Below are 27,556 nucleotides of genomic sequence, written 5' to 3' on the forward strand. Positions count from 1 at the left end.
ACTTCTTGACTGAGAACATGGCATCAGACCTCCTGCAAGTTGAGGAATGTCCACAACTTTTTACCAGTTTAGTCATTCTGGGGGGTGAGGCGTAAGTAAGCATTTCCACAAGGGGAAATGTTTAACCTTCCTGTCCTTCGTGGTGGAAAAATCAGTGAATTATGTCAGCAGCTGTAAACCCCATAAACCAATATAATTCCACTTTGACAATAGCTGTCTGGATTCATATATTTGTCTGAAGTTTTATCAATTATATAATGGAAATTAAAAATAGCTTGCATTTTTTGTGGTAGCCCACAAAATCTGCCCTGAAACACTAAAACACACACAGCAAAGTGATCAGCAACACTGTGTTTATTCTTGGGATGCTCAGTAGTACGCCATGCTTTCCCAAGACGTGGAAACGATGGCACGTCCGTCTTCATTAGATGCGTTTTCCACTGCCCAGAAGGCACAAGAATGAAAGACTCCTTTTAACCCCCCCAAAAAAAGCACAAAAGGAAACTTGACATCATTCGCTTGGTCTTGGCAACCCGTTTAAAAGTCACTTTCATCCATCTGTTTTTATTTCATCTCAGATGAAGAAATTCTCATATCTGTTCCCAAGAGCACGGGAGAGAGAATTCTTAAAAACCTTGCAGAAGTCTGATCATGCTAGACAAACACGTATCAGGTTCAAGACCTACAAACAGCTGTTAAGTTTTTCCTCAGCATCACGCTGCTGATGAAGAAAGATATAGACCTTCTCTCAGCATTAACAGGTGGTAGGGTTCGATATTTTTATTGTCATTTACATTTCACCTATCTGCCAAGATTTGACCCTACAGCAAGGAGAGAACATAAGAATATACAAAGAAAACGAGAGAAGGACATTTGACCTATCTAGCTCTTTTGGTAGCTAAGGAGCTCCCTCCCTCAATTAAAAAGGTCCTCAGGTACCAGCTATCTTGATCTAAACCCTTTGTGTACAATCATGCCGAATCTGAAAAATCCAGTAGGATTGATTTGATCAGTGCCTTCGAGGAAGTGGAGGACTGACAAAAGACACTCTAGTTATCATCAGTTATAATGACAGGCTTACTTGTGCTGTTCTTATCTAGAGATGGAGATTAAAAAGTAACCCAGTTGTAGAAAAGGTTGGAGGCAAGGTCTTCGAGTACTATCTTGAATCTTAGCGAGGTCTCTCCTCTGTTCTAAAAGGCTAAACAAAACTTCCTACAATTTTCATAATCCTGTGTTATCTAGAGTTTCCTCTAAGAATTGAACACCTAGCTGTTACAAGTGCTGTACAGAGTGCTTTCCACTTAGTAGTAGTAGTCTTAACTCCAGGGCAGAGAAACGTTTACATTATATTTTTCAGTGTGCCTTTCATTTTTTCTGTGCCTCACAGACAACAGTTTTCATGTCATTCAAGATTTTTTTCATTTCTGACAAGAGCATGTTTTGCAATGCAAGCATACGAGCAATTCAAGTCTAAAATCTTTTACTGTCCTTAAAAATGCCTTTTGCTCTCTGTCTCTGTTACTTTACTGTTAGTTCTTCATACCTTATGTTTCTCAATTTAAGAAAGAGAAATTTTCATATTCTCTTTACAACCCCCCAAACATCTTTTGGTTATCACTGTCATTACAGCTCTGTGTTTGCCAATGCAGGAACGGTTAGAGATAAGCAAATTTAAAAGCCCAAATGAACTGCCAGTTATTACCTCAATTTGTCCAAAAATGGATGTTTTATACCTTCATAGCCACCCCCTGTAATGACCACAATGCTTTTGTGCATTATAATGTTTTCCTTGCCTTCTGGTAAATGCTACAGGTCCAAAGTTAATACATCAACAAACTAACAGACACGTTAAACAATCCAGGTTAATGTTTTTATTATTACTATAATATCGAGCTTAAACTCCCTCTGACATTGCCATGAAACATAACAAAATGGGGGGGAATGATATTGCAGGGAGACCTGTAATAGGTTTCTAGAATCCTAATAGCCTTTAGTCACTGGTTTATGTTTAAAGTTTCATGTGAGATGCTTTCTGATTGAGAAAGTAACAAAATAAGAAATTAAACTGCAGGTATATAACTAAAAATTGAATTTCCTTTCAAAGCATAACATTTAAAAGGCTAAAAACCATGACTTATACATTCGTCTGGCCTTTAAGGAGCGCAGTGGCGCAGCGCCCGCAGCAGGAGAAAACCCAGCGGCAGCCCAGAGGCGAACCGCGGGGCTTGTGCCCCCGACACAGGGGGATTGTTCGCGGTCAGAACTCACACTTGCTCTTGCACCGAAAAGCACAGCACGGGAATCTCCTGCGACCACTGTCTCCAAGCTCTCATTTTTGCTTCCGATGTGGCCCTATCCTTTAAAACCCCCCCCCACAAAAACACAGCCCTGACAAAGCCCGACACAGAAATCCGACCACGAAGCCCTTCGAAGCCTAAATTCTGCCGAGACTCTACAGAAGCCGTTTTTTTTTTCTTCACAGGGCAGCCCCGGGTCACCCTTTTCTACCTGGCCTGTCTAGGCGCTGGGGGAGCGCGAGGCTCCGTGGCTAGGGCCTGACGAATCGCTGGCGAGTCATACGGGAGAGGGCTCTGTTGCCTCAGCGCTCTTCCAGGGGCCGGCAGGAACCTGCGGTCAGACGGTGGAATGCGATTCGCATGGGGGGTAAGCTCCATGATTTATAAACGCAGTGACACACAATTAGGTCATGTTGGCGCCGGGCTAGATTTTCAATCTTTAAAAGGAGGCATTGCAAGTATTGGGTGAGGGGGCGGGCGAGGGCGTAATCACCAAAACTGATGAGGGGGACAGTTTGATTGCAATTAAGTGTGCATTCGCAGTTTGCCCAAGATTCAACCTCGGGTTTTGAAGCTCACAGAGCGGTCATGTTTAACTCTGCCCAGTCTCGTCTGCTTCCATCGGCTCTGCTCACTGAACACTGTTAACAGTGGTCTACCAGTAAGAACATATTTAGACCAGGTCCTTTTCAGGTTGGGTCTAGTAGGAAACATCTGGATGAAGCTGGGAAAAGTTTTAATGCACAACTGAAGCTAAATTACCCCAATCTGAATTATAACAGAGGTGGTCTTTAATTGGGAGTGTCAATTCACTACAAGACTGGTATGTCGCTGCTGTTTTGTTGGTGTATTCTAGCAATGTAATTTTCAAAATGTGACGTACTCTACAAGGAAGCACAAACGTGTGAAAAAATGAGAAAACTGCTCTAGCATTCAGCTTATTATTTTCACCCACCCAGAGAACTACACAATTTGTTCAGTCGAGAATGTATACTGCCCAAGATTTTGCCCTTGTACAGGAAATGTATGCTTTTAAAAATAATAAAATCTCTAGGATTGGAAAGTTCATATACAAGGTGAAAGATGTTTGTGGAATGCCATCACATGAACAAGTATATGAATGAAGGTATTTGTAGTCACAGGTCTGCACAGTAACCTTGGTCAGAAAATCAGGATATTTGGTTACCAGTTGTTTCCACTGCGGCTTGGTGTCAAAGAACAACTTTCCAAAGAACTGCTGAAAGTCAACGGTCCTTAACCCTGGCAGAAACAGTGGCTCTTATAGATACGGAACATCTTCCACTAGCGTTAAACGCGAAAGAACCAAAAATGGTGTTTGTGAAGATTCATTTTTTTCCCTATACTTGGAACTGATTCGCTTATCTTCAAATGAGTGCCGGTGAACTGTACATAAGAGGCACGCCATGCGTTGAAATCGGGTTAAAAAAAAAAATCTTCTGTAAAACCGGCAAAGTAAAAAGGGTCAAAAAAGGATCTCACCCCCCCCCCCCATCCACCACCACCACCACAAAAGAAAACAGGTAGTTCATTGTTGAGTTTGCATTTCAGAGTTCAAAACCCAGCTGCAACCCGTAAGTTTAATCCGTGTGCCTGTGCTAATTTGAGGAAACGCAGGGGTTCCACACAGAGTGAACTTCTACCTTTTATCTACCACACCAACACCTGTTCCAATTCTGTCATTCTAACTTAGCCCACACATACCTGCCTCACACTATCTTTTTCTCAACCGCTTAGATGTGGTTTCAGACAGGTAAGGAAAAAAGGTTAGTCATCACTCTGTCAGTTAAAAATCTATTCATCAGCTCTCCTAAGAAAACGCAAGACAAAGGCAGAGTGTACGAGCACTCTTTGTTTCAGGGAATCGAATGGTCAGCTGTACCTCACATGATTGGTGAGTCAGTGTGCAGATAGCCACTAAAACCTCAGACCCTGACAGCTCCTGCATCTCATCATGGTCTCAGATCAGGCTTTCCTTACACGACGGAAAGATACAACAGCAGCCACAGAAATGGCTCAGATGACCCAAAGCATGACAAGTCAGATATGAGAATAAAAAAAGGGGGGTGATTAAAAATGCGAATTTCTTATCGGAGCTCACTTAGCTTTACAGGAAGTATAAGAGGTCACAATTTGCATTTGTTCACAGACATTCGCCGAATTCAGACAGAAATTAAGCCTTTCTTTAAATAGAAAGGGAGCGTCTGCACTACACAGTTCTGTGGAACCTGATCTGGAGCTGCAGTGCTGTAGCTGATAAGCATGCTACACTGGCCATAAGCAAAAGAAGAGCTAGTCATTCATATCAGGAGTGAAATTCAAGTTTGCGAGTTCAAAAGTTTTACGGATGACGAAGCTGTAGTTTTATGCAATCCTAAAAGATTTCCATGCAATTCTAACACCATGAAAACAAACAGCAGATTGCTGGAACAGAGCATGTATTCATCCTGTTACTTTTAAAGGCTCCTCAGATTTGTGATCGGGGAACACAGAAATAAAAAAGCATTTCAGGATGTGTGCTTTCTCAGAAACAATGCATACTCTGGCTGCACTAAATATCTTTACATCTTCTATGGTTTAATTGGTTATTATTTTCACTATCATTAATTAGATTGGAAATCGTAGCACATCCTCTGCTCTGTAAAGTACCTTGAAATGGTTAACATAAAAAAATGGTTTAGAAAAGAAAAGTCTGATGTAATCGACTCCTACAGCAAAATAATTCCAAATTACGTTAACTACGCTTAATGCATTTTAGAAAGAGATTTTAAAAACATTCGACGGCATGATAGGTAATTGTGCGATCGGCAATATTACCAATATTGAGTTAAATTCTTTATTTAGTTGAATAAAATGGAACTCAATCACACATACTGTTAAGTATCCATTATAAAGTACTTTTTTAAAAATCAACTTTGCCTCATCACACTTTTGTGCAATGACCATCCCTCCCTCCTGCTTCTTTCTCTGATAGCTCTAACAATCTGTGTTTATTATCCTAATTCACGAGCTTCTGCTGCATAGAGTCATGCAGCCAGACTTTGTTGTCTTGCTTTCCCAACACAGTTGGTGTCAGAAAGGAACCGCAAAAAGGCCCGATCAGCCAGGCCACCTCACCACAGAGCCTCCCTCCCTGACACAGCCTGCTGCCCAAACAGGAGTTTATCATCAAAATACGGAACCAGCACCACTCCTGATAGCCAGACCTAAATAAAACCTCATGTGTCTCCTTCGTCTTCGCTGCCGTCTGAAACGGGAATGCTGAGTCATGTCTAGGAACCCCCTGGGAACATTTCAGTCATAACAGTCTCGAAAGCAATCAGATAAACCTTTATTTTCTTCCTTTTTTTTTTTACAACCCATGTTTGCAATTTATTTCTAATTATTTTTGTTTTGATCTGCAGCTGGACGTGCAGCTGTGAGGATCCTACTTTTCCCCGATGCCAAACCGGGCTGAAAAATGCTGAGTACTAAGATCAACAGGATTTCCATTATACTGCTCAAAGAAACAACAACAGAGGGTAGAAAATACCAGCACACAATTGGCACTTACAAATGGCACCAGATGACTGTGCCTCAAGTCAAAAGGTGACTTACTGTATAGGCTCACTTTGACATTAACCTACATACAAGCACTCCTAGTCACACAGAGAGCTCATTAGGATTCAGCGAAAATGAACAGATTTGGATTTAAAACGGGCTTCTTAAGCAGCCAGACCAAACAAAAAAAAGAGCTGACTAGAAGCATTCCGACACATTCTAATTCTTTCACAATTTGCCACAATTAAATGTCCAACCTGAATTTTAGAGGAAAACTAATTTTTAGAAACTTTATAATGCTTTTAGACCACACATCCTGCTGACAAGCCCAACAAAAGAGAATTAGGAAAGGTGTTAAATAGCAGCAGTAAGTTACATTAAAGCAGACGGATGTAAACACAGGGCTCAGTGTGAATGTGTACAAATTGTTGAGTGTTTCAAAATCATGGTTCACACATTGTAAGAAGGGGGGGCTTGAGGCATTACAGTTCCTACACTCCAATTATCAAATTGTCCAGTACAATGTTACAAGCCCCTAATATTTGCCAAAATGAAATCTGTTTCATCGCTCATAACAGCAGAAAAAAAAGGCAGTCTGCAAAAGCAGAGGGGAAACCTAGTTCAATTCTCATGTGAACCTAAATTCCTCTTTTTTTATTTCAGTAATTAAAGACAGAGTCTCCGTTTTGTGCAAAGTAGAAAAAAAAAGTATTCAGTGCAGAACAGTCCAATGTACAGTCTGTGTCCTTGAGGCAGTGTGGAGGGCTCCACATTTGTCTTTAAATAGGACACAGCTGAATGCTGATGTTTCATAGATGAAGAACAGCAGGAACAAAATCTGTACATTAAGAATCCAGGATCGCAGCTCAACCCAGACTGAAGAATTTCAGAAATGTATGCACAAGCCGTCAACTTGATCAAAAGACAATTCACTTGGCATAAATGATGGGTGCTCTGATCCGAGTGGCAGACAAGCCTCAGTGGAGTTTTGATTGGACAACACCAAGAAGGAAAAGCAGTCAAGGGAGGGTTTAAAAAGTTGACTGATGCCACCTAGCGTCTGCTTAAGTACTAAGCATATTACACTCTGAATTTCATCTTTTTAGGAGAAAGCACGGCGGACTTCATCTGGAGGGAGATTCTTATTTAAAAGGTATACTTAAAATATAACTCCTCCTGCATCTTTCTTTTGAGGGGTTGTGTATGTTCTAACTGGGGAAGAAAAAAGCTGATTCACCACATGTGTTGCAAGTCTCACAAGTTCTTCCTGCTTCTTCTGAGGAACCCTCATTGATAGCACGGTGTCCTTTGCCGAGTCAGAGCACAAATCGCTCTTCAGAAGGCACTGGATCACCTTCCATTACACTCATTCCGACTTGGTATATAGACTTGGTTTCCCCTGCTTAAAAAAAACACATGGGGATTTCTGCTCTTCTAATGATTATTTTTTTAATTACAGCCCTCTGACATCATGCCCCCACACCCAGTTGGGAAGGAAAACTCAACATCTATCCAAGAGATGTCAAAGAACTCAAATAAGTTTAATGGAAGACCACGTTAAGCTTCAAATGTTCTTAAACCATCGGAGAAAACAGTTGAGAGTAACTCTGAAATGGCCACTAATCAGCACTCAAGCAGAAAGACACAAAAGTTCTACATGCTGGTATGAACACACACACGCACAGTGTTCTGAAAGGTGGTGAGGTGAATCCCCAGTTTGCTAGTTTGCATGTAGACGGGGGATTCCCAACTAGAACACTGCAAGTGTGATTGATAACCACAGCGCTCCCTTTTGCAGGTCCAGAACGTAGGTGTCTTCTACACGAGCACCACCAGAGGGCGCTGTGCTCCAATTTATTTTCACATCTCGGCGTCGTTCGCATGATTAATAACAAATAATTTGTACTGAACTCCAAATACTCCGTAGTGAACATCAAAGTTAAAGCTTATCGCTTCTGAAATAAAACTCATCACTGCAGTCTGGTAACTCACTCTGGCTGGAAGAAACTCTATACACCACCCATCTCCAGCCTCCACCTCACAGGTGACTTTTTTACATAGTGTCTCGTCGTCTCGGTGACCAGAGAAAACAACAGCTAGAGGAAACGGTATCCCCGATCCGGCCTTTCACACCAGCGCCGCCTGCTGGGTGCTAACAAAACACACGATCCAAAAGCTCCACTCGTTCAGGAAAAAAAGGCTACCAGGACTAGCTAAACTGAAGGAAACTAAGTTTTAAGATTCAGAAAACATGATGATCAAAATTGCCCGCGGTGCACAGATTAAAACTGAATCAGTACTGCTTTGGGGACCCAGACAGTGAGTCAGAGGTAAAAGGTGAAAATGCATTTCTTACCAGGTACAGCAGGAAGGTGTGTAGGCCTGTTCCTAGGCCTACAGAAGACAGAATACCCAAGCCTACCCAGTAGGCACACCACAGGAACCTCTTCTCCATGTACTGCACATACTGAGCCACAGGACAAAAACAGGAAAGAGAACATGGAGAATCAGAATCCAGATCAGATCTGTGGAATAAAGATTTGTAACAAAGGCCAGGCTTATTGATGGCACTGGCGCCAGTCTTCCCAGAACCTCTCAGCTGCGTGCAGCGCCATGCTAGACAGAGCAGCTGGCAGGCTGTGTGGCACTGAGGGCAGCACCCGAGTTACAGCAGCAGGAAAACACGCTCAGCGTCCCACGTGCTGGCAAACTCCGAGCACTTTGCCCGTCCTCATGAACTCGCGTTTCCTCGGGCAGATGGCCCCTCTATGTTCGGTATTCACGGCTCAGATTAAGAAACTGCTCATATGTTCCAACGTTCCCCTACCACAAGGAACCCATGAAGCATTAATTACTTTCTGACATAACCCTCGCCCTGGAAAAAAAAACAAATAAAAAAATAACGATGTGTGTCAACGATGACTAATCTTCTTTCGGTGCTGAGATGTCAGCATATTAACAAGAAAAAAAAACAGGATTTAAGAAGAGCCTTGTTGTGCTGAGTTGTTTATTTTCGTCTTTTGCGCACAAGTGTAGAAACTGCTGCTCTCTCACCTTCTGATGTGTCCCTTCGATGTAGTAAGCCATAGAGAAGAATGTAAACAGCACCAGCACCGTTAAAACCATCCCCCTCCTCTGCCACAGTCTGTAACAAAGGACAAACAGAAACTCAGTGAGCTGTTTCTCAGCTGGGCAAGTCAGGGCAAGAGTTCAAGACCATGTCAAGAGTCTGTGAGCCCTGGTAGTCTGCCCAAGACCTCATCAGAACCTGGCAGGACTACATTAGCAGCTGGGGAAATGTTTTTTTTTTTAATAAACACCCTCAAAATTTAAAACCATAACTAGCCTCAAATCACAATGTAAATCTGGCTCTGCACCACCTTTTATCAACAAGGATAAAGACTGAATATAGTGCCAACCTTTACGATTATACCCCACACCTGCTAAATTCTCACATGATGTTCCACATATAATTGGGCTGTAACTAGCACAAGGTAATGTGAAACAAATCAACGCTGCATTGCTAAGTTGAAAGGGAGATTTGCTCGTCGGATGACACTGCTTCGGGAAAAACTGGAAAACCTTCTCCGATACACTGTCTCAGACTGAGACTAAGACCTTTACCCTGAGGAGTTCTGCAGCAGGGGAAGTTCAGGGCAGAAAAGGCCAAGCCAGCTCTGCCTGTCAAGCTGCAAGGTGTTGTGAGTTGCAGGTGGAAAGCCAAAGGTCAGCCGAGCTGGTGTGCTCTCCCAGTTGGCTTGCATCATCACTATCGGTGCTGACTCAGACTCTAAGGACTCTGGACTTGCCTTCCTCCACGTTTACTGAACTCTGATCACAAATAAACCAATCAGTCCAAATGAGAAAACCAGGTGATGGCTCTACCTTCAAAGCAGATGGGCGATTAAAAACCCAGGGCTTCCAAAGGGGACTGAGGTGTTTTGAATATTGTATGTGTTTAAACCAAGGAACAAGTTAAATGGAGACCAAATTAGGTGATGGTGCTGTTAGCGAGGGACACACCTCTGCTTCGGTATGGGTCTGTGTCACCCATGTCACGTTTAAAGACCAATGGGTCACCAAGCTCATACCCGAGAGCCGCGATATAAAAATCGCCTGTTCCAAATCAGGTGAAGGTAACAAAACTGACTGGAGCTTAAAACAAAGACAGAAGCAGACAGCATCTGCAGCTTCCTTACCTTAACGTCCACTCCTTCAAGTCTATCAGGGCTTCCAGGAAAAAATACTGCAGGGTAACGATGGGCCGTCGCCACAGCACGAGCGTCATCCTCTCCTCTTTATCGCGCTGCTTGCGCTCGCTGAGGGAACAGGGGTCTGAGCACAGGGATGGGACAGAAACGTCAGGACATCGCAGTCAACTGGGAGGCTGAATTTTAAGATTCACTCTGCCTTTATATAATTCAGAGTTACTGTTAGAGTCAAAGTAGGCTGCGAACTATAAAAATAGGCTGCAAAATATCATGTTATGAAATTTAAAGGCCACACACGATGTATGTCATTGCTACACTGTTGTACTTCAAAGAACACGGACAGCGTATATATCCTGTAGGATACTGACAACCTAACCCACCTCTGCCATCAGGGATTTTCATGCTATGAGCTGAAATAATTCAGAATTAAATGATTCAGTCTTCCTCCTTCTCCAGCATGGCACTTCATTAACTGCGAGAGATTTGCTCACATTTCAAGACATAAAAAGGGACCTGTTTTTGACAAGCTGATTTCCACTACACTTGTACAGCTGATACAGAAATACTGCTTCTGTTTGATAGCATCTTGCCTGTTTGCCACTTCCTTTGGTTTAAATGTAATTAGTATCTGCAAAACGTATTGTGTTTTTTGTTTATTTCTTTCTTTTAATTGCATGTGCTATATTTAATTTGGAGCCTGCAAAACTCAACAAAAACCTGAATTTCAGAATCAGGTTGGAGGGGGGAGCTTGCACACCTTGGAGGTGGGAAATGAACTTTGCCTACTCTTTTTCTTTTTGGCATACCTGCAAAGCTTCCATTCTGCTGCTCCTTTGTGGTTCCTACACGCCGCTGTGGTAGTTCACAGTCTGCTCCATTCTCTGCCATCTCATTGAGTAGTAAGGCGATCAAGGGGATCTGAAAGAATCACAGACGCTGGGAGGTGAACACGGCTACAGTCCAGGAAAACTGGAAAGTCTAGGTCAAATCAAATCAATAAACCCCCCCTGCTTGGATACAAACTAGCATCATCCACCTTCATGCTTGACATCTATCCATTTTCTATACTCTTCCAATTCAGGGCTGCCGATCACGGCAAGCAACGGGCACAAGGCCAGGTACCCTCTGGAAGAGAATCCAGTCCCACTCAGGGAAAGACACACAGACATGCACATACACAGCTAGTGTAAATTTTCCCAGAAACCAATCAGCTTACCAGTTGCTTCTTTGGACTGTGAAAGGAAACTAGAGCACCTGGAGGAAGCCCATGCAAACACGGGGAGAACATGCAAACTCCACACAGACAGCCCCCAGGTACTGATCCACAGACTCCAGAACTGTGAGGCGGCAATGCTAACCACTGCACCACCCTGAAACCATGCTAGTGTCAAACATCTAATCAAACTAGTATCCTTATGAAAATGTGGCATTTAAAGGATTATTTCCCAGAGACTTAAGATGAAGACATTTTCAACATTTGTGTATATATGTGGTTCCTTCGTTATCTTCTTCCACCTTGCTTTCATGAAATACCAGTACTGTTGGACACTGAAGGTGCTGAAATGTAAACGACTTGATCTGCAGCACAGTGCCAGGTGCCCTATGCCAGTGGAGAAGGTATGATTTTAATGTAATTTCTCTCCCCCTAAAACCCATCTGCTTCTGAAATATTTTTTGTTGTAGGATGATATGACTAAAATCTTGTCAGGCATGCATCTTGTGTCCTGCCAGGGCCTGTGATATTAGTCAGACTCATTGAAATGACACTGTCATACTCCAACGATGTTGTAGCAGCTCTGCTTAGCGATGCTAAACAAACGCCTGCATTATCTTGTTTGTACTCTCACATTTCCGCCTGTGTAGAGATATTCATATCCCCAAGATATCTCAGCCTGCTGGCATCTGATAAGCTTCAATGTGAAACATGACAAAAAAATATGTCCATAGTATAACTCACATTTTGTTTTACAAACTCAGTCTTTTTCCACACCTTAAAATAACTTTCCTTCCCCTCATAGACTTTTGAAGTCAATGTAAATGGTACTGCAAGATATTTTAAAGGAAAAGCAGATCTTGACCCACAGTAAATCAGGCAGCTAGCTAATAAAACTGTCTGAGCTTATTACACAAATAACAGTAATGTGACAAATTGGTTTTCCCTCCAGACATAAAAGCCCAAGTCATAGTTATACTCAGTCATTTCACAGAAAGGGTCGGCACAAATGAATAATAGAGATCGCTATTCTTTCTCACTCGTTGGACTATATATGCCCCACTTTTAATGAGAAAAATAAACGTAATATCCTGGACGTGACAAACACAACTAAGCTATTCAGGATTGGAAATAACTTCTTGCCCAACAAGCCGCCTATGATACTTCACATTCATAGCAACCATACAGAAGAGCTGTGTTCTGGTCCTCATCAGAACTTAGTCTCCTAAAGCAGGTGCTTTAGGACCGCTGGATCAAGAGACAAAGTCTCCTGTCCCCACTAATTTGAAACAGATCAACACACTCAGTTCCAGCATGCACCTCCAATCCAAAGCCAAACCGATGACATAACTGGAGATTTGACTACACTGGGAACCATCACTTATCTCAAACACACACACTACTCCCTCCATGTCAAACTGCTAATCAACGCCAGCCTGGAGACCACGTCAAGTGAGACAAGAAGACTGGGCAGACTCGGCAGCAAACGGGCACATGACTGAAGTACCCATCAGCCCCTGTTGAAGCTTTGAGCTCCATGGGCAGTGCAGCAGCGTTCACGGGGACTGGAGGACTGGACCACCTCATGGGTGCCTGGGGAAATCGCTGGAGCAGCAGTCCTGACTCTGCAGGCTGGTACTTGGGAACTCCCAGGCACAGTCTGTCAAGCCCCAGCCCAGACTGGAACTGACAAGAGATGGACTACAGCCTGGGCTGTGACTGAGCCACTAAGGATCCCTCAACTGTGTCAATTTAATAACACAGCCTTGCAGATAAAAGTAATAATAATAATAATAATAATAATAATAATAATATATAATATTAAACATATTTAAAAGTGGCTTCTCAAAGTGCTTTACAGCAAAAAAAAAAAGAAATACACAATGACAGGAGAGAGTACAATTACATGGTTACAATGAGGGTTTGGAATACAGTAAGAAAACAAATGAGCTGTCACAAAGCCAGTCAAATAAAGACTCTCCGATACCCTTAGGGATAGAATTCCAGTGCTCTGAGGCACAGCAAGAGAAAGCCCTGCCACTCAAGAGTGTAGACAGACAGCAATTAATACTACAGAATCACATGGTGTTATCCTACCATAGTCTAGGAGTATGTCTGCATTTTAAGAAGGTAATGTCTTAATTTAAGTCATAATGGTCTAGTTCCAGATATCTAGTTACAAGGCTCTTTCTGAATTTTACACAGAGAATTAAAACATTTGGAACTGAACAGTGTTAGGAAAGAGTGTGGTCACAGAGTGCTGAAAAAAACACTGGGTTTTAAATTAAAATGGCATTCAGGAGAGAACAGGATGGGCGTGGGTATTGGGTAAGCCATTGAGCTCATAACCAGTGGGGTGGTTCTTGCTCCAGTCCCTGTGCAGACTGGGCTGTTGTAGCTTGAGTGAGGTAGTTTGCCCCAGATACTCCAGTCCACCCAGCTGTCTATGTGGGGACCAGCATTGCTGGGGGGTGATCACCATGATGGACCGGTGTCCCATCCAGTAGGTCCTGTGCTCTCTAGCCAGCTTAACACTACAGGAATCCGGGTGACTTCTTGGCTGCTCTTTTTTGTTAATGTGGAAGTCAGATGCCACCTCTCTCACAGATCTCAGAGATGTCTAGTGAGGCTCCTGAGACCTCCGACCAACACTATGTCTGGTAAATTATGCAGTGCGGTCAGCTTACAGGATGGTCAACAAACAAATGCTGGTGGCCAGCTTGTTGATCATGCCCCAGGTGCAGTTATTGGGAAAGACATTATAGTTGTAGCACCCGTAGGGTCTCTTACGAAACTCCTCGATGATGAACATACACTCTACAAAAACACAAACACAAGTTTTGGCTAAAAAACAAAACTGACACCTTTGGTTTCCGTGACATTGTGTACTGCTGGAATCATTTCCTCGTTCACAGCTGCTTCAATAAAAGACATCTCAAACCGACACAGCACTGCAGATTTATACCTTAAAGTTACGCAACCTCCAGCTTGCCACTGCAGTAGAGTATTTTGAATTTGCCCTACATGCAAAGGAAATGTATGTGGCGCAGTGTGCAGCATGCTCTCATTTTCTCTCCTTCATTTTTTTTTGTTTTTGAGTTTAATCACTACATATTAATGATTTATTTTGGACTTTTTCCTTCTCTAATTGGTATTTCTTTTAAGAGTGTCAGACATCTGATCCATGCCAAGGATTTAACCATTTCTATTCTGGAATCTTTCCCCAAACCTTTTGACATGCCAGTGTTTAGTTACAAGTTGCTTTGTTCAACTTACCTTGTTTTAAAAGGAACCATTCTAGAATATCCTGACCAGGAAGCAAAGGACGCAAGTGATCACATTACTCCTGTCCTGGAGTCCCTGCCCTGGCTTCCAATCAGGTTTCATGTTCACCTACAAGGCTCTTAATGGCTTGGCATCTCAGTAATATCTTCCGACTCCCCAACTCGCAACCTTCGTTTGTCCGACTCTGGTCTCCTGTCCATCCCCCAAGCCCATCTACACTCTATTGGTGACAGGACTGTCCAAAGCTCCAAAGCTCTGGATTCCAAGGATATCAGAGAGTCACCTTCCCTGAGCCCTTTCAAATCAAGTCTGTAAACCTTCCCCTTCAGAAAGGCTTTTACTGAATCAGTTCTGTGTCTACACCTTGCATCTTCTTCTGCATTTTAAACCCTTGTTTTCAATTGTGCTTCTCCTTGTTAACTTTATTTTCTCTTTCTGCAAAACAGCTTTGAGAAGTTATTTTAAAGTCACTAAATAAAGTTTATTATTATATACAACTACTCTATCTTCACTTTCTTCTTAGACACAGAGCATTCCACTATTACAGTATGATAACTCGGTGCAGATTAGTGGTTAAGGCACTGAACACGGTACCACAGGGTCAAGGATTCAAGACACAGTTCAGTCACCACTGTTCACACTGTGGACCACCTGTGTAGATGAGTACCAGTACTGTAGTAGGGGTAATTTGAAGTGGACTGCTGCCAGTCCAAGAGGGGTACTGTATTATCAGTTTGCTCACAATTATAGGAACTGTGATGAAGTTGTAGCAAAACCAGAACAAACACAGACTTGTGAAGGGCGTAATCTTTAAAAGACATCTCAACATTCTCACACAAATAAGGAATTATTAGAGCTTCATTATCGCAGTGGCAGCCTAAACAAGTCACTTTCCAGATCCTGCATATGACCCCCAGGCGACTGCTAAATTTAAATTACGCATAAAAATACAATTCTGTCAGTACTGCAGGAAAAATATTCCGGTGCTGGCTATGTTCAAATGGGAGATAATCCTCATGCAGCATCTGAGCTCCGAGTCAATGACAGCCCATGGCAACTACCACATGGCACAGCAGCAGCTAGACTGTGCTGAAATTGATCAGTTTCAATAAGGCAAAGAAAAAGATGCCAGGGCTGTTTACATGCAGCTGAACTTGGACTCTCACATGAGTGGGAAAGAACACAGAATGGAGAGGCGACAGAGCTGCCAGCATATGCATCACCCAGACTGAGCACATACGGTGACTATACACAAACACGAATAATCAGCATCGTATTCGTTTCAGACTTCGGGAGAAAAACTTCCGAATAACTCCAATCTCATAAAAGCAGTTTAAGATGAGAGGAGACAAGCCAATACTGCAAAACCAGGAGACTGTCAACAGTCTGCCATCAATTACTAGTGAAGAACGCTGTTGTGATTATTAACACGATCTGCTACCGCCGCCCTTTACTTCATGCTTTTCGAAACGTTTCCTAGATCTCGACACCGCACTGCTCAGGTTCATGGCTCTGAATGGGAGGAGTCGGTTGGGCAAGACAAACAAACAATCATTAAATGATTCACGGTGATATCAGAATTACCAAACAAGCGATACAGCAGAAACCAGCTTTGGAACGGACCTTGAAGCAAACGGGGGCATTTACTGATCCCCCAGCTTAGGTCACGATTATTTTCATGTATCCAGCCCTCTCCTCCTGAAAGTTCTGCCTGCATTGAGAGTGTCATCACAGAAATGACCTTTTATTGAAATTAATACTGCGCAGCCCTGACAGCTCACTGGTAGGAGTTGTCAAAAACCTACACTGTGTGTGATTCATGAAAAGGCCGTTAAAAGGGCATTTTACATAACGCTAATGAGGTAACAGTTATAAAGAAAGCCTGTGAAAAACAATAATCTTCCATATTATAGAGATTTTTGTTCATGGTTGTTTTCTCAGTTATCCAACACTCCTTAAGTCCCTTTTTTTCTTACGCATGCTCAAGTTTCAATAGCTCAATAACTGTTCAATAACAAATAACTGCTCATACTATAATTAAAACCAATAATTGCTTTGCAGCTTAATAACAGCAGAGTGAATTAAAGTAAAGACAGCTTACTGTAAAAGTCCATGACTAAGAGTCCAGCAACAACATTTGTAGGTACCGCCGTCCAGTTACAATTATGGCTTTAAATATTAGGAAAATAGGTTTTAGTTTTGAAATAAAAAGCGAGGCAAAAAAACTGAATAACTATGAACAATCACAGCTGTGGTACTCAAAGCTGAAATCACAAAGGACATTACAGTTAAATTAGAACTTACATCTTCACTAAAGCTGCCCTTGAGGTAGAAAGCAAAGTGACACTACAGTGCCTACAGTATAGCTTATTCCATAACTTCATAGATTTCGGAAACCAAAATCAGATATATGAACAACTATCCACTCAGCACTGCAGAATTCTTACACCACTGTCCCATAAAAGGCGTGACTTTCTACCACAATGTGTGAAGCTAGATTCAAGAGCACAATTGATCATTATTCTTAACATGAACCACCAATTTATATTGTGTGAAACGTAGACTTTATTCACCTTTTAATATAATTTCTCCTTTATCTCTTTTGCTTACAAGAAGGCGGACTTCACAGTTCATAACAAAAGACAGCTTTACAGATAGCAAAGATGTCTTTGCAGCTTGCTTCACAGAACACAAAAACCATTTGCCTTTACCAATTGTTTTTTTACATCTACCTCAGCATCAGAGAGGAGTATATCCAAACGGATGTGCTGAACAACAAACCAACCAAAGCATCACACCATTTTAGAGAAAATGTTTCATAACCTCATGAACATTAATGCAACCTTTAAGTACAGAAGTAGAGTTAATCTATAAAAGCAATGTATGTGATTGTTAAGTTCCAACCTACTAACCTGACAGGTATACTTAATGCCTTAAAAGCATGTAATTATGGCAACTTATATATATTGTGGGCACAAACACCCATCCCGAAATGAAAAACATCACATGAACCTAACCTTAAATGTATCTTTCCGTAAGTGCTCACCCCCTACCATGTGGGAGTGTTTTAATGACAGCAGTGAACATCTAGTACCACATTAATGCAAAGAATGATTGCAATCTGACTTAACAGCCTATGTTTTGAGGTAAATACAGTATGTTATTGCTGCTTTTTTCATTTTAGAGTGCTGCTGAATCATAATGATACACTTACAATACAGCGTGGATGAGAAATGGCATTTATTTTAAAATACTTCAGTAGAAGACAATGCAGTGGAAAGTCAATACTCTAAACAAGGCAATAAAGCTTCAAGAGTATTTACTGGAGTTTTTTACACTTCCAGGGTGCTTTACCTTTTGGTTAAAAAGTACAGAAAAGAATCGCTTCCTGAGCCTGAGCAAAAAAATAACTAGTCTTGCATCTTGAATAATTTAGCTATTTCTCAACAGACTTCAGAAATAATCATCCAAAAATCTCTTGCGCAATACTTAGTGTACTTTCACAAAACAACCCTGTAAAACTGTGCTATGAAGAAGCCCCAGACCACAAATAGTTATGTTAAAAATGCAAGATATAAAAATCTAAACCACATTGTTAAGGAAAAGTTTTAAATATGCCTTTTAACTCCAGGTACCAAAACACAAAGAAAATGACAATACAACCTATATAATAAATCCAATACAATAAGTTATTTGCTAAAAAATAAAATTCTCTTCTGGGCAAAGACAGAGACATATTTAAGGTAAGGTATACATGAATTAAATACAGTTTGCGAGGATTAAAGCTTTGCCCTTAAACATACTCTTGTCAATACACATCTGGATACTGAAAGCAAGATGTCAGTATTACAATGTGCTCATTCAAATTCTCAATATGAATCCCATCAGATAACTCAGTCTCCTTTCATAAAGGAACCATTAAGAGGTACATTTATCCAGCTAAGTTTTTTTTTTTAACCGGCTCACAATTAGTAATTAGAATGCGTTTTATTAAGAACAAGACTCTGGGGTAACCCTATCACACAACGAGCGCTCAATTCTATGTTACAACAAGGTGACAGCACTTGATCAGGGTCTCCGATTCCTTCTTTTGGAAACATGACGCCCATCAACTTTCCTCACAGTAAAGGAAACGAGATTCAGTTACTACTAATAATGCCGATTCTTAGCATACAGAAGAAGAAACAGCTGGGATTCTCACCTCGGCACAGCAGCAGTGGACAGTGGATGAAGCTGTTCTTACTGGGTCGCACAACCAGACCAACCAGGCAGGGATGGATGTGACCTCAATCAGCAGAGCAGAAAGAAGGAAGAAAAACACTACAGCTCCTGTTTAGAGCTGTTCTCACCAGCTCTGAGCTTCTCCTCCACCAGCGTTTTGGATCCAAGGCCCTCTATGTAGGGCAACAGAACGCCAGCGACTCATTAAAATAAAAGAGCTGGAGCCAACTGCGTTCGCAGCTAATTTTGCTCACTGTACACCACAAGAGAAAACCCCAACTAATTAAATATTAAAAATAAAAATGAGGTCATTTTTTAAAAGGTATAAATCCTCACTGGGCTTTACTGTGTTAAAAAAAAATCAGCTGTCACATATATTGGTGCACTGCGAAAATCCACTTAAAGAAAAGTTCAATTTAAAGTTGGGAATTATAGCCCAGGGGCAATCAATTAATTTCGAAAGGGTCATGCCTCAGCGCTCCAGACCCACATTCTGCATTCTTTGTTTCCTCGAAGGAGCATTCCTCAACTCTATTTTAAAATATGTCCTGCAGTGTGAACTTTGAAAGGCTCTGTGAAATGTGTGAAAGGTGACTGCTGAACTAAGAAGGAACAAATACAATAACAAAGAAGTCTTCTTGTGTTCCTATTTACGAGTTTCGTTATGGTTAGCAATGCACGTTGGGAGTGAAGGAAAGTGACCCTGTGACCTTTCATCTTTCAACTTTGGGGGGTGGGGTGAAGTGTGGAAATGTTATGTACACAAACATTACTTATTTAAAGTGAATAACTGCATCACCTGTTGCTGGTCATGCTAAGTGAATCGACACAGGCCACAGTGCTCTGTGCACCAGAATGCAAACACACCACAATGTTGTTTCACTTTCCAGTCCTCCTTCCTTTAGCCAAGGTCTGAACCAAAGGTCAAAGTAACAATCTCTGCCATGTGACTCCTCAGAAAACCACCATGCTTCAGTGAAGATGCTATTGGCCTAATCTTTCTGAAGTCCATTATTCACTCCACTCTACGCCACCATACAAAGAAGAAGAAGTCATTTTTTAAAATGAGGAAGCAGTTTTTTACTGAGACACAGAATGGACAATTATCAAGGCCTGATGTGATCTCATGGTATTGCTGCAGGATTTGAACGTAAAAAACTGGGAATACTTCATTCTAACAAATATCGATTTTATACCCTACACCCAAATAGGCCACTGCCTGGCCACGATTCCAGGAAACTTAACTCAATAACAACTATAACATCTATACGAATCAGTATAAAGCAACAAGGCACATTTCCCCCGGTTTATCCTCAATTACGAAAACAAGCCTTAAACATCTTCTGAAAGAAAATGCAGAAACAGCCAGTCAGGCAAGCACCAATGTAACTTAGCCACGGAGACAGGCGTCTGAAAAATCAGGATCGATAAGACAGATTCCAAGCCAACCAAGGCCCTGTCCATGAAACTCAAACAAACAGACAAATACGTCAGACTGGAGAGCGGATTGATGATCAAATCCAAACACATGGAGAGGTACTGTATACACTGGCAAACCTATTTAACAACTGGCCATATGTACAGGATCCAGCATCAATAATGCAGTTTTCTTTTCTGCAGGTAAGGAATTAAGGATTTATTCCCCTTTTGCCAATCATAAAAAAGTTGGGAGCTGCAACATGAAAAACCTATGAAAAGTTTTAATTCAATGTGATATAGACATGCGCAGATTCATAGTAATGATCTGGCACCCTGTACGGTTTGGATTATTTATAAATCCATTGGAAGCCCATGTAGGTAGACAGAACTACTGGTCTTATTTCATTGATGACTTAAACTTGCCACGGATGCAGTTAATTGTCAATGCATCGTTGGTGCACCACAGATACTTCATAAGCACCAGGTGTTCCTTTTGTGCTTGGCTACACAAGCCAGGAATCAGTACCAAATTAATGACCAGATTAGCAATTCTTGCATACAAATACAATGGTGCATCCATCTGCTACCCGCGTCTTCTAATAACAACTGCCATCCTTAACTACTATCAGATATTATTTTAAAAAACACACCAGGACGTTGAGACTGTTTTACAGAGTTCATTAGTCCACGTGAAAGAGTGGATGAACTAGTTTATGACGCACTGGCAGAACTCGTTTTTCAGTCACAGCGCCACGAATATTAATTCCAAAGGTGAAAGTGTCTGATGTTGTCCTGGATCGCTACTGGGACTCTTTCGGCAGGTAAGACATTTAAAACCCTAAAGACACCAGCACGGGTCCTGACCAATCTTAACGAATGACGCTTTCCCCACCAGCCCCGTCTCCCGTGTACTGTACCAGGCAGCGTAAATTCACAGAGACTCCTTTGTCGACAAACAATACGCCAAGAACAGCGACACCAAGATGAGCAACGCTTCTCAATCCTCTGTATATCGGAGTTTTCCGTCCTGGGCTGGCGAGACAGCCACGCCAGGAAGCACTCTGATTCTCCTACACCGTTGCCAGACTATTGGCCTGCAATGCCATATCTAGGATTCTCTGTCCCGGTTTTACAGCACAGAGACGGTGCGCGGTCTTTAAATAAAGGAGTAACCGTGCACTCAGCCAAAAACGGGGGCAACATTTCGCAATTCTAGAAAGATGATGCGAGACGGGAACGCCAGGCTAACCCATAAAAGAGTGCTGTTTTCTAGCGTCTTTCACCACCTAGCTACAATACGAAACAGAAGACAAAATCAAGCGTTCCTCAGCTGAACCCTGGCAGCCCGCTGCCAGTACAACACCCTTGTTTGAATCAATCAATCATTCCTTTTCAAACCAAGCTCCAGACTCTGACTGACAACCCAAGACACGGCGCTGTACAGCTAGCTCGTTTCTTGAAGGATGGACTGAGACACCTCAAGAGGTTGCTCTTCAAAGTAATGTCTGTCACTGCCGGACTGGTTTTAGTCCCGGCTGTACAAGAATGTCTCGGTTTTGCCATACGATTCCCGATTTCCCAGCTCCGCTTTTACCTTGTCTCCTAGCTCAGCTCTCTCGTCTCGTCTCCAGCCCGCAGCTTTCTCACACACTGGTGTCACACTTACAGGAAGCAGACGTAGTATAGACTCCCGGCACTTCCGCTTACGGATTAGCCAGATCCATTTAAACTTGTTTCTGTGTAACCTATTCCTAAATATATATATATACAGTGAAAAAAAGAATTGATATATGTATTCCTTATTCAATGAAATGCATTAAAACGAAAAACACATGTAGTGATTTCCAGCGCCCTGACGTCATCATACCGCGACAGAAGCGGGGCTAGGGGGCTGACGGTTGGTTGGAGTTCAAGTCGGGTGAGACCGATAATTAATATTACAGTTTTTGATCTTTAGCAATGCTTTTTTGGTTTACATTTTTTACTGATTTAAATGAGCATAGTAAATAGTTTAAATATTTAATCCAGTTTGTTCGGTTCTAAGACAAAGGCTGCGTCTGTATTGAGGACCTAGAGGGTGTTAAGCGCTCAGAGCGCACATGGGTTCAGTAAAATTAAAGTTGCAAGCTTTGCGATAAAGCAGATGATGATGTGGTGTTATAGAGGGACTAAATTAAAAGAACAAGAAGTATGTTATATATTTTATTTAGCTGCTATGACGGCGCAGTTTTTCTTTGTATAACTCACGTTAGATTTTAGTGTTAGAGATTTATATTGTTGTACTAAGTCCGCTTAAACATATTTAAAATATGTGAGCATTTTGTAAAATACACGTTAGTAAGTTCTTCTGTTTAAAGAATAATCAAAGGGAAATATGTTGATAGCTATCTTACCAGCAAGTGCTGATGTTTCTATTAAATATTGAAAAGCGAAAACGGCTATATTAAAGCACCTTATGACACGAATAACCGTGCATGACAAAAAGGACACGATACAGGGCTTGAAGTAGCATTTCCTGTTAAAAGATTTCTGGTGATTCAGTGCCTTCATCTTCAAATCCCCCTCTTCTCATTTTTTTTAATCGCCTTTCTTAATCCCTTGAACAAAAGGGTGTAATTAGCGGCGGTCCCAGGTGTGAAAAACGATTAAATGCTTCATTCTAAAAATAGTCAAGTCTCAGTACTCTTGATTTCCTTGTTTCCTGCTCCGAGAGCAATGTGCCCTCGCCTACCTCGCCGGGTAAATGCCTCTGCGGTTTAGGACGTCAGTTCAACATGCCTAATTAAAGAAAACGAGCTAAGCGGAACCTGGAACCTGCAATAGACACAGTGCTAATAAACTCGTACTTCCTTCCTATCACAGGATTTGATCGGAGAGACAAAATGGATCTGGTGCCTAGCCCTGTCACCCTCGGTGTTTTAGCAGGAGTGAGCTGTGGGCTGTGTTTAGGCTGGTTCCTTCGCGGTCGCTCCTCCAGGTCCCCCAACACCCTGCAGCCTCCGGCTGGGAATGACCCGGGCGGCGAGACCAGCGTGATGGGAGAGGGGGGAGAATTCAAAATGATCCTTGTGGTACGGAGCGACCTGAAGATGGGGAAGGGGAAGGCGGCGGCGCAGTGTTCCCACGCCGCTGTCTCGGCATACAAGCAGGTCCAGAGGAGGAACCCGGAGATGCTGAAACAGTGGGAGTACTGTGGGCAGCCGAAGGTCGTGGTCAAGGCCCCCGACGAAGACAGCTTGATCGAACTGCTGGCTCATGCAAAGGAGCTGGGGCTACCTATTAGCTTAATCCAGGATGCTGGGCGAACGCAGATTGCTCCAGGTTCACGTACAGTGTTAGGTGTAGGGCCTGGCCCTAGTGACCTAGTGGACAAGGTAACTGGACACCTGAAACTCTATTAATGGCCCATTTCCTCTGCTCAACCACATGCACGGTCAGAGCTCAAGCCCTTCGTAGAACCTTCCAACCTTTGCCCCCTCAAAAACATTTGAATGGATCTGAAGATCAGTTCTACATGTATGCATGTGTTTGTAATATATCAGGAACACAGGTTCCAGGTGGAAGTAGAGAATATTTACAAAACCTGATTATAGAAAAGGGGAGTGGGGGGGGAATTGTTCTTACCCAGTTCAATCCTTTTGAAAGCTTGGAGCACTCCAAAATAAGTTAATCCATATTTACTTTGCATTTCCCTGGATAAAAATATTTTTTAAAGCGATTGTTAAAAACCCATTCCTGTTGTATTTTGAGTAACACCTGAAGTATTAACTTGATCTATTCTGGTTCCTATGCAGTTAAAAGAATTGATTTTTCTTCATTCAGAAATCAATCCTAAGACACTATCCATTCAGTCCTGTAAAGCAATATAATAAAAACAGAATACTGCTATACTACTGTAATCAATGGTTGAATTCTGCTTTTGGTCCCTTAAACGTCTTATTTAAAATATGCTTTTTAAGTTATCTTTAAAAAAAACTACAAAGGATGCTACAAAATCAATCATTCTATTACTAAGTGAAACACATTAAGAAACAGCATCCATGTATTTATGAATAGTCAAGCAAATGTTTCAGACCATTTAACTTGTACTTATCAAACAGTACAGCAGTAGGTGGACTTTATCAGTGCTAATCTGGTCCATCCAGTTAAACCATTCAGTAAACTATTCATAACCCTGTTTAAAGTGTATTTGTGCTTTGGTCAATACTGCCATCGTGTGGCCAGGTTTTTCAAGTTACACTAAGATAATTGGGTACAGCAGCAACTAAGTTTTATGTTTCTGTTAAGTAATGCCATTGGGGATATAATCTAATACTTCAATAAAATACTTGGAAACTAAGAACACAATGAGGTATCATCAGCACTTGAATTCTTAGGAAATTTAACCAAGATGTTATGTGCAACCAATAATAATTTACAAGATGTACTTTGTTCTCATCTCCCCTGCAGGGAGACACTTTGATGACAGAGTGTATCATTTACCCGAAACAGCCGTACCAGAAACATAGCCTCAGTCTCTCAGGTTTCAGGAATTAAAAACCTTGACTAGTGGGAAAACTGCATCTCTTTACAAGTCAACTAGACTTTTTAATTAAAGAAGTAAACAGTGCTAACACAGCATAATTGTCCAGCTTATCACATCCCTTATTTTTTACACAATGATGTATTCAAAGGTTCATGTACAAGATCAGTTCACATTTTTGTTACAAATTACTATAAAATATTCATATATATGATGTAACACACTCTAAACTAAATGAGCAGCTATAATGTGACCTTTTGCAAATAAACAGCAATAGCTGTTAAATGGCACAAACAGGCATTGCACAAAGTATTCTTGACCATCAAGAAGCCTTTATTTTATGTGGAAAAGAACTGCCATGTAAACCCAGAGTTTAATCTTGAATATATTTTTAGGTGCACAACAATTTCAATATTTTGGAAGTGGGGAGGTTGTCTTTTAGGACAGGGAGTCAAGTCTGATATTTTAAACATTTACGCATATAATAAAGGACACCATATTACCACAGTCCTGTAATTTTATTCTCAATTTGATGATAATGCAAATTGCACAAACAAAACCAACAGGACAACAAGGTTTTGAGGTTTTAAATTCTCTCTTCTGTACACTCAAAACAGTGACCTAGAACACCACGATATCCAGCATACACAAACCTCAGCACAAGGAAGGGGTTAGTAAGTAACACACAGGTCAGAATAATTGTTTTTTTCTTCCCTCCTCAAAAATGGAATGGTCCCACACAAGAGCACTGTATACAGCACAACAAAAGGTCATCTGTTATACATGGAGTGAACAAAAAGACACTAAATTTCTACACGGTTAATTGGAGAACCTGCATAGGTTGGGAAGGATTAAAATTCTTACTTTTAAATCACGTCTGTATGCATTTAAAGTAAAATTTAGAGAGAGCTACACACTTGTGTAGAATATATATGGTTATTACTTTAGTGTTCCTTGTTTGTAGTCATGGAAGCGGCAGTCATATGTTCAAATATTAAGAACATTGTAGCTTTTCTGAATATACAATAATTAAATGCATTTACAGACAGACAGAACAAGCTGCTCACATACATCAAAAATTAAGAGACTCTACATTAGTTTCTTCTCACTACAGAGTGCAAATCAGATGCTTCACAACAGATTTTAATTAAGAAGCAGACTCGCCTTTTACAAGCCCACTTTTACAAACAAACCATTCCCCTTTAAAATAAAAATGAGACAAAAATGATTCTAGTAAATATGGAATGTGGAAAAATAAACTGATCCAATTAACAAAAATGGAGTCCTTCATGACAGTTTAAAACAAACAAAAAAAAAACAATAACTTTGCTTGTTTGTATCCCCTGTTGTGAGTAGAAGACCATAATGAGCTGGTGGAAATTTCATAGGAGAGAGAGGTGGACAATGCCAGGCCAAGTGCCTTACATGCCATAGCCGAAGCCAGGCTGGGGAGGGGCCTGCCCATAGGCCGCGGGCGCTGTGTAGCCGTAGCCATACGCCTGCTGTGGAGGAACAGCGACACTGGGTCCTGCAGTTAGCATGAGCTGAGGTGTGCCTGCAAGAGAAAAAATGCATCTTTTTTTAGCATTAAAGCAAAAAAGCAGGTGGGTAAAAGAAACTATTATATCAATTCACTATTTCCATGTCTACTGCCTAAGGTTTTCCACAAGGAAATGTTTGTAGTATTTTACATGCATAAGGATACATCCAAAAACATGAAATGGCAGGATGAACTGAATGGTTTAATAACTGCTTCAGGTTTTTAAGCAGTGAATGGCAGAGCAAGTGGGGACAAAAACGTGTCCTACCATAAACAATGGGTTGCGTCTCTGTTGCTTGTTCCTCCTCTTTCCTCAGAGACTCGGAGGCATCAAGCTTATCGACCTGAAAAAAGGTGGAAAAGTAATTAGCATCTAACCGCGGGACATTTTTAGGAAGAACTGCTGGAAAAGCCTTAACTGACCCTGTTCTTTTTTTTTTAAAAAAAAAGCTGACAGATAGATGGGACCATTCCAAGGTACCTGGCATACATTAAAGATCAGAAGAAATGCAGGATGCATGTCCTTCACTGAGAAGCAGGCACTGCCATTCATGGTGCTCTGCAAGATTTCAAACTACAAACCAAAGATGGCGATGGAAAAAGCATTCATGAAAGCCAAGCTTCTAATATACTGCAACACCCTTGTTTTCAGATAATGTTAAGTAAGCTATTAAAATTATGATAGTGCTCTAACTCAGAAAACAGAGGAGAAAATGGTCCCACCATCCTGCCACAAACATTTATCAAAACTGTACATAGAGAACCAAACCCACATTGATAAGGAAGCTCAATGTATTAGAACCCTATCAAAACAGTGGTGCAGCAGGGAATGTATAGCACTGTTTGGACCTCTGGAAAACATGAAAAACTAAATACATAGGCAACCCATATCCACAGCACATATCTGCACACTTTCAAGGGGCCAGTGAAAGACAAATCATTGTGAATCAACGTGCAATGCAGCTCTATGTTTCAATATCTTCCAGACTATCATCGGATATCGCCTTTAGGAATAGGAATTACAGAAGCAAAGCTTAAAACAGCAGATTTGAGGAAATTGTTAGAGAAACACTAATATTTAAATATTCAAATAGTTTAAGGAAGTGGCAAGATTTGCCATTGTGCTAGCAAAGCATGAGAAGGTTACTGCTTTTGATACTTGAACTTCACATTCAAGTTTATTAACATATTACCTTTAAACAGCAGTGCGATTTTAAAATAGCTACTACCTCATCATTCAAGGTTTACATTTTAAATTAGCATTATTAAAAATTAATAGAGGATTTA

General features: G+C 41.4%; 3 protein-coding genes across 7 annotated transcripts in view; 1 reads left to right on the plus strand and 2 right to left on the minus strand.

The window, feature by feature from the left end:
- vmp1 (vacuole membrane protein 1) overlaps positions 1-21,893 on the minus strand; it is a 69,609-nt gene extending 47,716 nt beyond the window's left edge. Inside the window, exons 1-5 of one of the 3 annotated variants that reach the window (XM_088906763.1) lie at positions 21,802-21,893; positions 10,876-10,987; positions 10,058-10,193; positions 8,913-9,003; positions 8,215-8,325 (exon numbers count right to left, since the gene is read on the minus strand). In XM_088906763.1, coding sequence (XP_088762889.1) covers positions 8,215-8,325; positions 8,913-9,003; positions 10,058-10,193; positions 10,876-10,957 — 420 coding nt within the window. In that variant the 5' untranslated portion in view covers positions 10,958-10,987; positions 21,802-21,893. Of the gene's footprint in view, positions 1-8,214; positions 8,326-8,912; positions 9,004-10,057; positions 10,194-10,875; positions 10,988-14,558; positions 14,579-18,768; positions 18,973-21,801 lie in introns of those variants that run through there. The other 2 variants (XM_088906762.1, XM_088906764.1) reach the window with 2 other exon arrangements.
- ptrh2 (peptidyl-tRNA hydrolase 2) lies at positions 20,967-23,758 on the plus strand. 2 transcript variants are annotated; one of them, XM_088906765.1, is made up of 2 exons: positions 20,967-21,028; positions 23,070-23,758. In XM_088906765.1, the coding sequence occupies exons 1-2, from the start codon at positions 20,992-20,994 to the stop codon at positions 23,606-23,608; spliced, it is 576 nt and encodes a 191-aa protein (XP_088762891.1). In that variant the 5' UTR covers positions 20,967-20,991; the 3' UTR covers positions 23,609-23,758. The 2 variants fall into 2 exon arrangements, with proteins under 2 accessions (XP_088762891.1, XP_088762892.1); XM_088906766.1 differs by lacking the exon at positions 20,967-21,028 and adding an exon at positions 22,084-22,125.
- Positions 23,759-25,041: 1,283 nt separating this feature from the next.
- LOC148814231 (clathrin heavy chain 1) overlaps positions 25,042-27,556 on the minus strand; it is a 34,781-nt gene continuing 32,266 nt past the window's right edge. For both annotated transcript variants that reach the window (XM_088906768.1, XM_088906767.1), the window contains 2 exons: positions 26,538-26,613; positions 25,042-26,284 (listed from right to left, as the gene is read on the minus strand). In XM_088906768.1, the coding sequence (XP_088762894.1) occupies positions 26,151-26,284; positions 26,538-26,613 (210 nt within the window). In that variant the 3' untranslated portion in view covers positions 25,042-26,150. The remainder of the gene's footprint in view (positions 26,285-26,537; positions 26,614-27,556) is intronic.

This window comes from Atractosteus spatula, chromosome 27, assembly GCF_055471065.1.
Source record: "Atractosteus spatula isolate fAtrSpa1 chromosome 27, fAtrSpa1.hap1, whole genome shotgun sequence".
NCBI lineage: Eukaryota > Metazoa > Chordata > Actinopteri > Semionotiformes > Lepisosteidae > Atractosteus > Atractosteus spatula.